The 15,947-nt window shown below is 40.9% G+C and overlaps 2 protein-coding genes across 7 annotated transcripts; one reads left to right on the forward strand and one right to left on the reverse strand.

Annotated features, from left to right (window-relative positions):
- Positions 1-131: 131 nt before the first annotated feature.
- LOC126874106 (Krueppel homolog 1-like) lies at positions 132-9,055 on the forward strand. Of its 6 annotated transcripts, XM_050635757.1 has the most exons (7): positions 132-358; positions 825-1,270; positions 3,409-4,290; positions 4,831-5,168; positions 5,572-5,733; positions 6,940-7,375; positions 8,752-9,055. In XM_050635757.1, the coding sequence occupies exons 3-7, from the start codon at positions 3,420-3,422 to the stop codon at positions 8,859-8,861; spliced, it is 1,917 nt and encodes a 638-aa protein (XP_050491714.1). In that variant the 5' UTR covers positions 132-358; positions 825-1,270; positions 3,409-3,419; the 3' UTR covers positions 8,862-9,055. The 6 variants fall into 6 exon arrangements, with proteins under 6 accessions (XP_050491714.1, XP_050491716.1, XP_050491717.1 ...); XM_050635759.1 differs by lacking the exon at positions 825-1,270 and having other exon boundaries at positions 3,403-4,290; XM_050635760.1 differs by lacking the exon at positions 825-1,270.
- Positions 9,056-9,245: 190 nt separating this feature from the next.
- On the reverse strand, positions 9,246-15,925 carry LOC126873898 (uncharacterized). Its single transcript, XM_050635232.1, has 8 exons — positions 15,709-15,925; positions 15,511-15,645; positions 14,829-15,291; positions 13,667-13,790; positions 11,670-11,828; positions 11,289-11,486; positions 10,292-10,447; positions 9,246-10,191 (listed from the first exon to the last, which is right to left on the reverse strand). Exons 1-8 carry the CDS (start codon positions 15,809-15,811, stop codon positions 10,099-10,101), a joined length of 1,431 nt encoding a protein of 476 aa, XP_050491189.1. The 5' UTR covers positions 15,812-15,925; the 3' UTR covers positions 9,246-10,098.
- Between the last annotated feature and the right edge of the window lie 22 nt (positions 15,926-15,947).

Genomic DNA, 15,947 nt, shown 5'->3' on the forward strand with positions numbered 1-15,947 from the left:
AGAGCTGGCATAGTATGTATAATGTAAGCATAGAGGGCTGGCAGGCCACATGTGCCACTCTATCACTTATCTACCCGTAATATGACGTATAACCCGACCATAAGATGCAACTGTGAACGCATGCGTGCATATATGTATGCGTGCGTATGCGTGAGTGCAGCAGTCAAGATGTACAGTACATACTATATACACGCATTTATACATACACAAGGGTTGAATAGAAGGATGCACGATCGCGCTTCTGTGTGCGTTTGCTTGGAAGAAACAGAGGACATTCCGACTTTCGAGGATCACGATGTCGCCAGAATCGCTATGGAATCATAACAACGCGTTTTGGACTGGCCAGTCAATGAACCAAGTACGATAGTCTACCATTTTTCTTATTCTTCCTTGGCTCGTTCTAACTTACTCGGATTCTTTAATGCGACTATACATGACAAGCCACATACGCCAATTAGAAAGTATCGCGCATTTTGTTTTATCGTACTTAAAAGAATGCGATACATAAGAAAAGTTGGGTAATGCAATAAGAATAATATATAATTTTCTACGAATTTTCGTGCTGTCCTCCATTTGTACTTTTATATTTAGATATTAGTCGTAGGTTAGTACATTTGAGAAGAAATTCAACAGTCGAGCATATTCAATCTACTAATTTTTAATGTTCCTTGTACCTTTAAATTCCTCGTATTCCTTGCTATACTTTCAAACCGTTTCTCTAAGCAATCCAAATTCCTATATAGCTTTACACGACACGAAAATCATTTACACGAAACCACGAAATGACAAATCTTTTCTCAAGTCTGCTTCCTCGTCCCTTTCAGAACCGAGCTTCAAGTTGTTTCCACAGCTTCAAATACAGACAGCTGTTATCTTAAATTGAGCAAAGAGAAGCAAACTCGACACAAAGCAAACGAAACTTGAATTTTGTTCAGTTCCAGAATGGTAGGGCATTTTTGAACTAACGAGACCAATACAGCGTATAGTATACGAAACATGGAGCGCGAGAGGGTTAACATAATGGAAATAATTTCCAAAACTTTAGGTACATCCAGCATGCGGTATTCCATCGACACGCCCCTAAACTTACCAAAAACTTGAAACAACTAGCGACGGTTGCCCTAATGCGGCGTAAAGTATTCGAAACATAAGCAACGCAATACCGAATGAACAACGCAACGATATCAACCGCATTTATGCGAAAGTCCGAGATGCGAGGAAGGAGAAGGAGGAGGAGGAGGAGGAGGAGGAGGAGGAGGAGAACGGGGAGGTCAGTGAAATAATAGTAGGCTGTAATAGGAGGAAGGAGTGAACGACTTGCCCTCATGTGTGCGCGCGAAGAAGCTGTTGTTAATAAGTGACGCGTGTGCGGCAGCTGGTTTTACGTTTTTTGCCTTGCACCCGATTCTCGGGGTTCGAGCGACGAAAGATCGGTCTAAGCACCCCTTCTCCCGCCACTTTCACCGCTTCCATCTCTCGCCCGAGGCCCGATGCACCTCGACTTTGAATATTCCTTAACAGATTTTCAAAGAGATACCGATCGCCACGCGACGTCCAACTACCGAATCGCTTCTCGGCGTCAATGACCGGTTAAAAATAAATCCTGCACTCTGGATAACCGTAAGAATACTTTGAGAAAGGAAATTAAAACTCGTATACGTTCGATTAATTTTCAGCGATCCTTTGGTAATTTATAAAAGTACGATGTACAAAGTAATCCATATGTACACGCGTACGGACACGCGTGCACGCATAAGTCAGGCATAACGTAATCTATGCTTTGGTAGAGAGTTAATTTGTAAACCGCGACCAACTCGCCGATTCTCATTCGCAACAACCCCGTAGCTCCATGCACCGCCTTCTCGATTCTTGGATTCTGGATCCGTCAAACAACGACCATCACCACCACCACCACCGCCACCTCCGCGATTCCACGCCCTCCCATACAACGTCCGCTTCTTTAACCACGAAGGCAATACCGATCGATCCTGTTCAGCAGCCAATCAAGGGAATGCCGGTCGATTAATCGCACGAATCAAAAGGCATTCGGGCAACGCTAAACAACGGATGACGCAATCTGGTAGCAGTTCGTCAGCCTCGAAGACAATCCATCGGGTATGACGATCGGTTCGAACGATCTAAGAAGAGGCAAAAACGTGCCGTGGAAGACGAATTCGAAGGAGCAGCAGCGAGGGAAAAGGGAGACGACAGACGCGCACGCAGATGTGTCGTGCCACCCTGAAACCGACGAGGTCGAGGCAAGTGCAGAGAAATGCACAAGTGCCGGACGATCTTCTCTTCTCCTCTTCTTATTTTTCTTCTTCTTCTTCTTCTTCTTCTTTGCTTGCACGAGGGAAACGAAGCACGGCCACGCGAGTGGGCGGCGCGTACCCTTCTCGAAGATTTCTTTCCTTGCTTCTGGCGCAGGGATGGAGGGGATCCTCCGTGTCGTCCGCTGGAAGAGCACTACGATGTCTTGTCCTGGCTGATAGTCGTCGCAGTGACGCGGGAACGGGTGTAGCCGAGCTGTATCTTCAGGATCGGATAGGCGCAAAGTGTCCAGGCGTTCGTTCGGCCACCCTGTAGCCGCTCGATTCTTCCTCGTCGCGATCAAGATCGCGCCATCGCGCGTGACGCGTAGACCTTGACAAGTGATAAGCTTATCACGTTCGAAGAGTCGTCGACGATCTATCGAAGAAGAAATTTTCTGCGACACGCTCGGTGTCCGCGGAGTTTGTTTGGGGAGTCTGATCGATCGGGCGGATCTCGTAAGTGGACAGTGTGAAGTTTTCTCGGACGGAGGTTATTAAGTTGGTTGCAGCATCGTGATGTCGTTGGTCGGTTGGTGATTCGATAGCACCGATTTCTTAAGTTGGTTCGATTTGTGATCGATGGTCGTGGCATTCGCAAGAAGGAGAATAAGTAAATACGTCGTTAACGAATGGAACGAGAAACGAATTCCGCGTCGAACGTTGTTTTCGAGCGTGGATATCGCGACGAGCATCGAGAGTTCAAAGTCAAACTATCGGAACTAAAATTAGTAAACGGTAGTTGAAAATAACGGCAACTGAATTTTATTAAAGGTCCATGAACCTATGCGAGCTCCATTTATCGTCGAACATACGGTTCATTCATGGATGCTATCGCACGTTAGTTGGAGGCTCGGTAATTCCAGAAATTCCTGCAATACCGTTTCACTCACGTGCTACTCGCGATTACTCGACCCACTATCGCTTTCTATCACGCGTCACTCGTTGCAACATCCCGACTCGTCTTCTTAAAGCCTCTGTAACTTTCCGTTATACGCCAGCCTGCCACGTATAATTTTGCCAATGAATGCCAACCTTCCGTTCCGTATCGCCAAGTCAATTTTATATCGGAAAATTTACGGAAAAACGAAAGTTTCAGGTTGCGGCGACATGCATCTCGAAGATTACCACGCGAACAGAAACGAAGAGGACGTGCAACGGGCGGTTTCCAAGAACACGAAACAGGAGGCTTTCAACGGTTTGCACCTGGCACCTGTCGCGACCATAAACACCAGCGATCAATCCTGTTGGATCGCTTCTCACGCAGACAGCGTCTCCTCTCCCGTTTTGCCAAACAATTTCAGCCCCAGAGAGTACACGGACTGGGAGCAACTCACCACCGTCTTTCAGTATCCCTGTCAACCGTATTCGTCCACAGACAGGTCGCCAGTAAGCACAAGTAGCGAAGCTACCACGCCAACCTGGAACAATGTCGTTCGCAGCGAAGCATCGGACTGTTCCAATAGCCAAAGATTACCATCCGTTGGTTCTGCATTCTCTTTCTCGAGAACTTTCTGTAATACGATCTATCCAGAGTACCAGGGATATCAGGATTACCAAGAGTATCAGGACGACGTATCCTTGACCTCTTTGCCCCTCGTCCTTCATAATCAAACGGACGATCAGGCGTTCAACGGTTGCATGCAGGCAGCCACGGACGAATTCGATCTTAGTTTAATCAGAGGCGATCCTACGTCGTTGTTAAGCAACGTGGAGTCTCCTTCTTCCCCGTCGTCCACGTACCTGGAAGAGCTTCAGGATCCGTTTTCCAACCTGAACGGATCTTGCTACGCGGTTGGACACTTGGTATCCGGCCAGCAAACCTGCGTGTCCACGATGAATTTCGTCAACGATACTGGATTGAACGACGGATTTGCGAATCAAGTTGTTCTACCCAGGAACGAAGGATTGTTGCTGACCGACAGAAGAGTGCCGGTGTCCAAGCCTGCGAGCGACACGGACACCCGAAGCAAATCTTTCGGTGAGTCTAAAGCTGTTTTTAGTTAATATCCGTCGACCATTAGTATATATGTATGCGTATCGATTTACGCGATTCTTAAAGTATAATTCGGTAAGCTGTCGTTATGGTCATTGGTTTGTTTCTCACTTTTTTTTTCACTTTTTTACGCTATTTATGCGTTTGATTAAATTATAGTATATTACGCCGAAGTGTAGCAGCATATTTTCAATCGTAAATTTCATATTTCAAAGGAAATAACCTTAAATCGTATCTTGCTATAGCACTCTGTAGTATACTTAGTAAGGCGTAAGGTACTTTCGGGAGCCACCGATCTCGCACCGTTCAACGATTAATCGTTCTCTTTCTCGTTACCCGATGTACGCAGGAAGTGGCGGTAAGAATCGTGCTTGTTTTAAGAACGTGACAAATAAATAGAAATACGAAAAAGTAGCACTCGACTGCCACTCTCGAGTGCAGCGAGTAGTTTCGAGTAGTTTCCTTAACGAGTCTCGAGATCTACGGCTTGTTTACACGCTGATGACATGTTTGTTTCCGTTTCAGACTGTTCAACGACAGACGACAACTTGACGTCGACGTATCAGTGCCGATGGATAGACTGTGGCTGCGCTTTCGCCGAACAAGAGGGTCTGGTTCGACATATCGAAAGAAGACACGTGGAATCCTCGTCGTCGAACGCGCATGGACACGGAAGACGGGTTCAAAGGGACAGGGACAAGGATAAAGACAAAGAGGGAGAGGGTTACGCTGGTTCCGTAAGCGGCCAAGATGAATTCGCTTGCCTTTGGCAAGGATGTCCGCGTGTTCGACCTTTTAACGCCAGATACAAGCTACTGATTCATATGAGGGTCCATAGCGGAGAAAAGCCTAATAAGTGTCCGGTATGGGTTCTTTTATATCTCGTTATATCAAGTGGTATACTTTGTTACAGCGGTTAGTTCGAAATATTCGTCAAACTCTCAAATACACAATATGCTAGAAGATTCACGCGTTTAAGTATCATCGATATTTATTGTCCGTAAAAAGTTGAAAGTACGTATTTTATGCGACAGCGGAAACGCAAGGAGAAATAATTATTCTTCGAATCGTTTATTCGAGATTAAGAAGTCGTTCTTCGTTCTTACTCAAAAACCCTCTTCTGTTGAACTCTTCTCGAACATGTTGGTCGAAGCGAATATGTTTCTTCTGTGGTTTTGCTTCAAACTTTCTCTAAGCTGTTGCATTTTAATCGAAACCACCATAAATAGAGCTATGGTGTAATTAATTGTACTTTCATTTTTACAGTTCACCGGATGCAAGAAGGCGTTTTCACGATTGGAGAACCTGAAGATTCACCAAAGATCTCATACGGGAGAAAGACCGTACGCCTGTCAGCATCGCGGTTGCTCCAAAGCGTTCAGTAACAGCAGTGATCGTGCAAAACATCAGAGGACTCATTACGACACGGTGAGTTTGTTATTTTATTTAGTTATCCAGATTGAAACCTGCTTGAACTACGATATCCGGATTATCATAAATGTGTGTATGTATATTTAAAAGGAGGAAGGAGCAAAATCGGTCGTTTTAACAAGTCAGCTATTTGCATAACTTAAAAACATATTTATGGTTTGATTTCAATCGCCTGCGCGCGTCTGATTTAGCTATCTTGGGATAAATATCGATACAGCGTTCTTACGTTACGTAAGACGATCGCAATTAAAGAACGATATTTCATCATGTGGTATTCGCATTTGCGTACAGTTGGTTTTCAATTATGATTATTCGAACAGGTGACGAAAGACGAGTAAAAAGTTGTCGCATAATTGCGTATTAATCGCTCGATCATTTTTATTAGCAATTTATTTTCGTACAGCGATCCTTTGATATTTACGCGATCGAACCTCTTCGATATTCTTTCGTATCTTTCAACTGCAAGCGCGTGAAAACTCGAGCTATCGTTGTATCGAAGTATTTTGAAATTTGGATAAATGGATATTTTTTGTAATTAAAATTACGTAAAACGTATCGCGCGCGATATTACTCGATCGTAGAGTAACTTTAAGAAAGAGAAGCGCTTATCGCCAGTGTTGAAATTTTGTAGCACGAAAGGTCAGTGAACATAAGCTGACTCGATAACTCGAAAAGCTTGCGAATTACGATACGCGAAACGTAACATTTTGCTATTGTAACAATAAAAAAATGTATTATCGCTTTAAAAAGACGCGGACACGATAATTTTGTCGCTCAACGAATAACGACTACTTAACGCAATTATCGCTCGACAATTACCTTTTGTCCAGCGGCTTTCCAACCAATAATTACCATTACCGCCTAAATCGTTTCACCGCCGTGTAGTATCATCTGTTTACACGTACCAGGCAATACTAGCGTACACGAATAGAGCCGCTTGTACAGTTCCGTTCTTTTAAATATCCATCTAGATATCCGCGACTTTTATCGAACAAAAACAAGAATCTCAAAAGAGACGAATAAATCTGCTACGAATATTTCGCGTTATCGAATTACCGTAGCGAATACTTGCCTGTACGATACGTTCGTGTTCGTGTTCGAACTATAGCGAACAGCTATAGCAAAGTCAGATCAGCGCTAGACAGGAAAATAAACTTAGTTTATAAAAAATATTTTTAACAAAATGCTTGCGCAAATTTTCAGAAACCGTACGCGTGTCAGGTTAGCGGATGCGGAAAAAGGTACACAGACCCGTCGAGTCTCAGGAAACACGTGAAAAATCACTCGGAACCAACGACGCCGCTGTCCAACTTGTCATTGACATCGGACGGCAAGGCTTCGGCTAACCTGACTAAAAGTTCAAGCAACTCGCGGCACGATCCGATTTCTACTAGTTCGAGGCAACAGCAACAACAAGCGCGAACGGCGATCGTTTACACCACGGAATCGAATTATCGAACGTATAAGACTTCGGAGTCTTACGCGGACGAGGACGCGGACCTGTTCCAGACGAATCTGTGTCAGGTCGATCGGATTTCCATGAACCTTGACAGCAATCAAGAGTACGTGCCGATCGAATCTGTGAAACGCTTTCTCATCGACGATGTCAGTGCGTCAGGATCGCACGTGGAAGGTACAGGTAAGGGGAACGATTCACGATTAACGTTAGAAAGATCGGTCGCGTCGCTTCGACCGATCAACGAATCATCGATAGGAGATTCTCTGCGATTTCTAAGAAATCATCGACGCATTCATACTTTACGCATTCGTATCGACGGATCATACTTTACAGGGGTATCGTTAAAATTTGCCAAGAATGGAACTTGTACGATCGTTTCTTTCGTACACTTTACAGCAATAACCATATTATCTTCGATCTTTTATTCATCGGGCACGTTTTATCTACTTTTATTCGTCGGCTGACCAAGAAACGTTGCAACTAATCCGATTTTGTTGCCCGCTAGAGATTTAACCTACGGCAGAGTCTATGCATCGATCTTTCGTAAAATTCGCGGAGCGTCGAACACCTTCTCGCCTATGTTCGAAGTAAATGGATGGCAAGCTCGAGAAAAATTCCGAGAACGCGCGATAAAACAGACGCGACTCCTACCGTTTCGAACAAAAAGTCGAGCAGCGTTGTTCGAGCGACCCGTACGAATCTTCATTGTACTGGTCCGCGCGTGCTGCCTTTTTCTGTCCCGGTAAATAGTAACGGCGCCGCCGATGACAGTGCGCGTTTCGCTTCCACCATGCTTAATCTCAGAGGAGGTTCAAACACGCTTTACGCGTTTACCCCACACCGAGTCTTAAAATAATATTCCCGACTTTTTTGGCCGGGAGCACACGCACGTAACGCACGCGCCAAAACAGACGACGCGGCTGCCACGTGCGACACACGCGTGCCCTTTTAAATTCCAGCCCTCGAGCCCGCGATTTTCTACCAAATAATACAGCCACATCATCGATCCCCACTCTACTCCTTTCTAAAATCGTTCTCTTCGCTGTTTATCAGCGATAGGCTCTAGGCTAGGTACGGCTCGAGTGCATCGTCGTGCATACCGTATATGCGGGCGTTTCATTTTTCCAACCGTTAAGTTTCGTACCATTTATGATCGACGATAATCGCTCGTTCGTATCGATACGTACGATTTCGCGCGTATTTCCATTATCGCATACTCCCTGTGGTATTTTGAACGGCGTGCGGCGAGCAATTTAAAAGATATTTTAAAACAACGGATCAGCAGCCGGAAGCAGTATCTCGATATGAATTTATCGAGAGAAATTCATCGATATCGCGTTTCGTTCGGATTTATGTTTATTCATAGAATTATAAATACGCGTACGTGTATGTATATCGAAGCTAGTCTCGTCGTTGTACGTGCGTAATAATAAAATTTCGATCACCGAGCTAATGGAGTTTGATCGACTTAAGGGTCGAGTCTAGGTCTAGGTCTTTAAACTAGATTCGCGAAACTAGCGCACGGTGGTCGTTCAAATCTGTTTTCTACTTTACAGGGTACCAGGTCGAGGATGAAGTGCCTGACTTCCAAGAGCTCGGTTCCGATATCGAACAACAGTTTCTCGAACTAAGCAGCCTCGATGACGCGGTTTTCATCGACGGTTGAGAAACATGTTTATCATAGGAGGAGGATCGAAGAAGACTTCGCGGTGAACGCGCCATATTTCCAAAGACTCGTTTCCATTTCTTTTTGTATTCGATTTTTATACGCTTTCGCTCGATTAGATAAATTTCATCGACAGATATATTTTTGTACATAGACCGTTGTATATATCATTAAATACACGATTTTGACTATTACGTCCGATGTTATCTTATTTTTGACTTTTTAAGAAAAAGTGGCGTTTGCTATCTGAATATTATCGATAACGTTACCGATTTTGCGAACGAACTGATTTATTTCACGATATAATTTTGTTATTATCGCGTTACCGTTAATAAGAAAATTTACGAAATTAATACGAAGATATAGAAATTAAGAAACCTTGGCTATGCTTATAAAACGTGGACTTTTTATTTATTCGTCGTACATCGAGTCAGAGACAGCGACAATTTTTCTACGATACGATGTAATCCTCAAACGCAGAACGCAGTTTCGTCGAAAGGGCGTTCGAATCCTGACTTCTTTCTCCGAATCGTTGCACATCCTTAAGAAAACGACTCACTGTACAAGTATTTTTGTACAAAATACATCGCGATATTTTCGTTCGTAGAAAGCGTTACGAACAACGAGTCCTCGGTCCTATTAATTTAATTCGAATTACTTGAATTCGAAGCATTCCAATAAGTTTGAAGAATAATAAGAATAACAATAATAAGAAGAATAATAAACTCGTGATTTGTAAAATTTTTAACGATCTAGACTTCACGAGTCACGAGTTATCGATATTAATAAGTACCCCGTTGCTTATGTTAACAAAACTTACGTGCTAGTAAAACCGATGAAATTCCGCAAATTGTACATTATTCGGTTATTCCGTTTGAGGAAAAATGACAAAATTGTAAAAAGGAAATACTTGATTCGTTGTTTGTCGATCGACTAACTGCGTTCCAGTTGATCGATAGATCTGGTGTAAAAACTTGGAAGGATATATTTCGAGTCAACTAAATTAGATAAATCTGTGGCGGCACTCGACAAGCATCCGAGCTAATCGGATTAGTCTAACAGCTTAAGTACCGCCTTCTCTTTTTTTTTTTCCTATATCGAGCTTGTCGTTAACCTACTGTAATGGCCCCTCGCGCGGATCGTAACGATGACATGCTGCAGCAAGCTTTGTATAAAAAGCAATCTGACCCACTACAGAGATGTTTTAGTGGCGATAGGGTTAAGCAACGGTTTATTTTCAAGCTGTGCTGCACCGAGACGGTTTCGCCCCCTCCGCCAGTTTGTCGCAAATTAGTTTAAAGAAATTGTTCAGCGCCTTGCTTTGTATCTCCTGCAACAGACGGAAAACACGACGAATTAACGTTTGAAACGTGATTCGCTATTAATCGAGCTCTTATAGAAGAAACGTGCTCGTAATGCCGAGTACTCACCCCGTTGATCGTGATCGTTGGAACGAAAGAGAGTCTCGCGGCCAACTCTTTCGTTTTCTCGCCATACGCGACCAACAGATCGTCCGACAGAGAACTCTTGATGCACTCGTTCATCTTCTCTTGGATCTGCTCGCTCAATCCTACGTTCTTGGCACACTGGAAAATCGTTAACAGGTTTGCTTTAATCCCGTCGCGAACCTTCGATTTTTATATTTTAAGTTTGTTCTTATTTCGACGAAGCAGCAAAATTCGTCGTATTTTTAGGCGATCGTTTAACGTAAAGTTCAAGCTAAAGGATTATTAATCATACGACGTTAACATTAATTGTTACGTTAGAACGGTGTAAACGATTAATGAAAAATTTGTGTAGCGCGAGTTTCTTTATCGACGAACTTGTCAGCTTTTAATCCATCGATATTTGCTCTTCTCTTTAACATGCTTAAAAATCAATACGAAAATACACAAACACTTGGCTAAAAACTTGGCCACTGATTATCTTCCTTTTCTATCAGCCGACTATCTATCAAAATTTTAATTGTTTTCCAAATTACCGATCGATCTTTGATTAAACGCGTTTCAAGAACAGATATCAACGGATCCGAGATAGCGTCAAATATCTTCGCACTGATTCGTAGAAACGAAACATTTCCATTTGGCGAGAAAGGCCTTTCCTCTTCTGTTCTCCTCCTCTTTTATCCTTTCGGGCTAATCGACTTTCGGGAATCGGTCAACCAAACGATTTTCCAACAATTTACCTACGATCTCCGATTCCTTTTGTTCTCACAGGGCAATTATAAATAAACGATTCTAAACAATTCTACGCGCGTTTTAAAACATTTGATATAGGGCACTGTATATCGAAGAATTTCTAAAAAGTTTGCACAGTAGTATCTAACAACGTGTGAAAATTCAATGTTTTTTATTGGTTTAATTATATTCGGTTAAATTTCTAGTTTCGAGAAAGATGGCAGAAAAGGTAAATAAAAATAACGAGTACCTGTGAAAGAGAGGATGGCGGAAACTGCGAGGTCATTGCGCAACCAACTAGCGCCACGGTATGTTGTTGAACCTTATCAGCCGTTTCTCCGTTCTGAATCGCGTGAATACCGCACGCCTGAGCCTTGTTCCCATTGCACTCAGCTTCTCCGTGCTGACACGCGAAGCGCCATTTTTGCGTGATTGGATCTTGCCAATGCTATTCATTTAGATGTAAATAAGTATATAAGAATAAATGACATACGGCTCGATTCGTACGATACGTTGTATTTGCCGACGTTATTCTATTTCTTATTTATCTATCGCGTTTAGCGTAAAACGTATTAGTTGCGCGTCCGATATAGTAGGTAATGACATAGCAAAGTGCGATAGGACCACTCACCGATGCTTTCCCGTACGGAACGAAAGTGACTCTGATGTAATCTTTCAATACATCGTATTGCGGCAATAGTTGCTGCTTGATCCACCGTATGCTATCTGGGCATAGCGATTCGTAATAAACTCCCACATCTATCGCTGCATTCGACTCGCCGCCGGCCACCTACACAGTTATCACAGAACGATCACGAGTCTACGATATGGTTGTCGATCATCTTACGCTTAATTATATTTTAACCGACGAATTAGGTTCAAGTTAGTTTAAGCGAGCGTAAATTAGTACAAGTTATCGTAAGAGACTGTTGTTTGGCGTAGTTTGCAAGAGAGGTAATCGGAAGCCTCGTAACCCCATAGGGGAGTCGATAAAATTCGACTATTGCTATCCTACGTTTACATAAATTATGCGAACGATAGGTATATATTATTTAATATTTCGTTGATATAAATTACAAATAGATTAGAAATAAAAAATGTGTGTGCGATTACATTTCGATACAAAGGTACCTGAAAGCAGATTTTCACGCAACTTTATATTTTTATTTCGACTTGTAATAAAACGTTCTTCGTCCTTCCAAACATTACAACGTATGACAAACTAGAATAAAATTCTCTGTTATATAGATATCGTGTGTATCCCGTCTTCCGTTCTCTATACTTATCACTTATCGAATTGGTATTTTTACAATTAAACTAAAGGAATGGAGTTTCGATAAGAATATGCTTTAGCTATTAAACGTTATAACAAATATCTTTTATGTTCGATATTTTATATACGATATGTATGTTTCTCGATATGTATATCTATAGATATAACCATGATCTAACGATAATTACTACAAATAGTCGGCGTGTTATAAAGAATTGTATAATGTTATTTATTTGCTCTGTGATTAATTAATCACTCAATGTCAATTTGACAATTCGATCAGTGATTAATTTAATGACATTATAACGAATATTTTCGTAATAAATTTCTATAAGTAACCTCTCGTAGCTTTTGGAACAAAGAAACAGGATCATCGCGAATAATCGATAAACAGGTTTCAATGTTGTACGATACTCGAGGGGAAAAACTTCTTGAAAACCGGCTTTCGTCTTGATAGCTTTTTTCATCGATGTGTCAAAATAAGAACTTTCAGATTAGATTTACCACGAATATCAATTATTATTTCATGTTATATATTTGTTATTTTAAAAGTCGGCAACGATATTAAAACAAAGATACGATCAACAGATCAGACTTTTTGATAATTTGAAATTTGAAATTTTATTTCTGTCTCTTCATTATCTAGTAAAAGGAATCATAAAACGTAAGCAAACTTCAACAGCGAATTCAACGTAAGTTGCGACAAAAATCTGTTGGAAACAATAGGTAATTATAATTTAAAGACAATTTACCCATTGTAATACTGTCGTCGTATAACCAGTTATCTTAACCATGATGGGAAGGAACGAGTCAACACATTCATGGTAATAATTCATTTATCGAGCGATTTCCTCTTTCTTTGTTTCTAATACATCGTTTTATTTACATTCGAAATACATGTCACATTTAGTGCAAAAAATACGATATAAATAGTTTTACTTACTATATTTAAAAATTCTACATTTTAAATGGAAATAGAAAGAGAGAGAGAGAGAGAGAGATTCTACGTTTTAAATGGGAACAAATACAAGGTCTACATGTCTATAGAAATAAATAAAACTTTTATAACCTAAATAAGCGGAAATTTCACATTCCAAATGGGAATAATAAAACATCCTATATTCCAGATCTCTTTCAAATAAAAACATATGGAAATTCTACATTGAAAACTACAATAAAAAGACATCCCACGTTCTATGTGGAAATGTACAGAAACTCGACATTCTAAATGGAGAATCTTACATTTTAAGTGGAAAATAAATAAAAATTTCACACGTGAGATAGAATCTCTTATGAACACATATTTATCGAAAATACAAACTATGAAAAGTGAAATTAAAGGAATTCTCACTTACCAAAGCACTATGGCCGAGGAACGCGACAGCGAGTATGGCCGTGATCGAGCTGCTCGCACTGAACAGGTAGCACCGCATGGTCTTTCTGGTATACCGACAAACTGGCCAACAGCTTTTAAACCAGCTTTATCTATAATCTATAGTCCACAGTCTATAGCGACGTCGAACCTGTGCCAAGGAGGGAGACTTTGAAAATGTAGGAGGGGCCGATAGAAAGAGCGATACGAGAGAGGCAGGGAAGAGAAGAGAGACGGGAAATCGTACATAGTAGACGGTACTTCATACGGTACTACAGACAGTAATTCACATGTAACTTCACTTTCACTACTAAAGAATACAATGATGTAGTAATGGGTTTGCGAATTAATCGATTAAATTAATAACGAAGCAATTAACAGTAACTTTTAATGTAAAAACCATGTGAATTGCGTAGATATACAGTCTTTGTCATTCATTATGTTATAAAAAGTAACATAATAAGGAACAATATTTATATATTCGATTTTCATACATATCCATCTATTTTGATATTTGATAAATTATTGCAAGAATATTTTCGGTTCATTCGTTTTTAAATAATTAATCAACAATTAACACTTTACCGATCGATAGCCGATTAGTTGGTTTTTCGTCGCCGACGCCTACCGACCGATAACCTATTAATCGGCTTTTTGTCGTCGACAATCTTTCTCATTATTTGAGCAGTAATATGTTATTTGGTACTAAGGTACTTTGTTCAGTTGCGTTGCTTCGTAAGCTCCCACAGTTTTATACCAATTTGAAAGACGTACCACTCGCGATGAACAAAAAGAATGGTATTGGAGAGTCTAAACCGAAACAGAACCGGCGCCAGGGAGAATCTGCGCCCGAACTGCCGGTCGGACGTGCGTATGCTGTTGAACTGCTAGCGGTCGGTAAAGTGTTAATACTACACAGAGATAAAAAACACTGTTGATCGTAGAACTGAAAATATCATAACACTTTAACATTTACAATATCGATATCCCTTGACATTGTACAAAGCGACGAATGCAAATGTCGAAATTAGTATTTCACATTGTTTGCACGATAAAAGAACACATAATTTAATCGATCTACCATATTCGCTACAAAATTTCATCTGTATAGCTACTATATGTAACAATCTTATACAAAATAAGATTAAGGATCGATTCCCTGATGAAATTTCAATGGTCTCTTATTTTCTTTTAGATCCCTTAATATTTCGTTAGCTCGTGTCCTGAAAGTTTCTGCTAGCTCTGCACTTTGCTGCACACCATCGCCCCTCTTGTGCATTATAGACAAATTAGCACAAGCATATGGGTTATTTAATTCGCAACATTTTAACGACAGTTTGTAGGCCTCTTTTAAATTCTTTTCTACGTATCCTTCGATACCGCTTAAGTAAATGCCTGACAAAAAGAAGCAAGCTTTCTCTTGGTTTAAATCGCAAGCTTTTTTTAATAGTTTCATTCCAAGCAAGACCTGAGTACCCCTGACTGGCTCAAGTTTTTCTTGAGATATCGCAAGAGCGCCTGCGTGAAGGCAGCCTCTTGCATCGTCCTTATCACAACCTTTTTGCATGTATTTGAATGCTTCTTTGGAATCTTTCTCACACTCTGTACCTATAAAAATTCAATTTGCAAATTTATAAATAGCAAATAACAGTTTCGGTAAATACTAGTTACCATTAAATATTAGTTAATTACGTAAGATATTAAACGAACGATATAAATTTGAAAAAGATAAAACATGATATAAATAACATATTTGGCGAAGAGACGAAAATACCGTGGGCAACATTTTGATTTTCCCGGTACGAGGCACGCGCCATTTTTACTCACCCATTACTCTGTAATCGCCGTATTTTGTGCAACTTTTCCCATAACCGCGTTCGTCACAATTTTTCTTATACAGATTTAGCGCCTCCTTGGGATTTTGCTTAATAGATTCATGATAATCACCCAAAAGATGGCAAACTATCGAAAAATGTCAAACATTTGAGATACGAGGTTAGAATCACCAACAGCCTCGGTGCTTACCTTCAGCTTTCTTCTCACTTAAACATCCAAATTGATATTCTATATAAAGATTCTTTAAATATTCTTCTACCTCTTCTTTCTTTTTAAAATCGTATGCCGCCATATTAAGTGATTACTTTTGAGTTACTAGCATCGGGCAAACTTATCAGAAAAATAAGCACATGGTTTCTATTTTAAAGACCAATCAAACGATGAAACGGTATGCGTGCGCATCTTGTGATTTTTCGAACGAGCGCAAG

The sequence above is a fragment of the Bombus huntii genome, chromosome 15 (genome assembly GCF_024542735.1).
Source record: "Bombus huntii isolate Logan2020A chromosome 15, iyBomHunt1.1, whole genome shotgun sequence".
NCBI classification, from domain to species: domain Eukaryota; kingdom Metazoa; phylum Arthropoda; class Insecta; order Hymenoptera; family Apidae; genus Bombus; species Bombus huntii.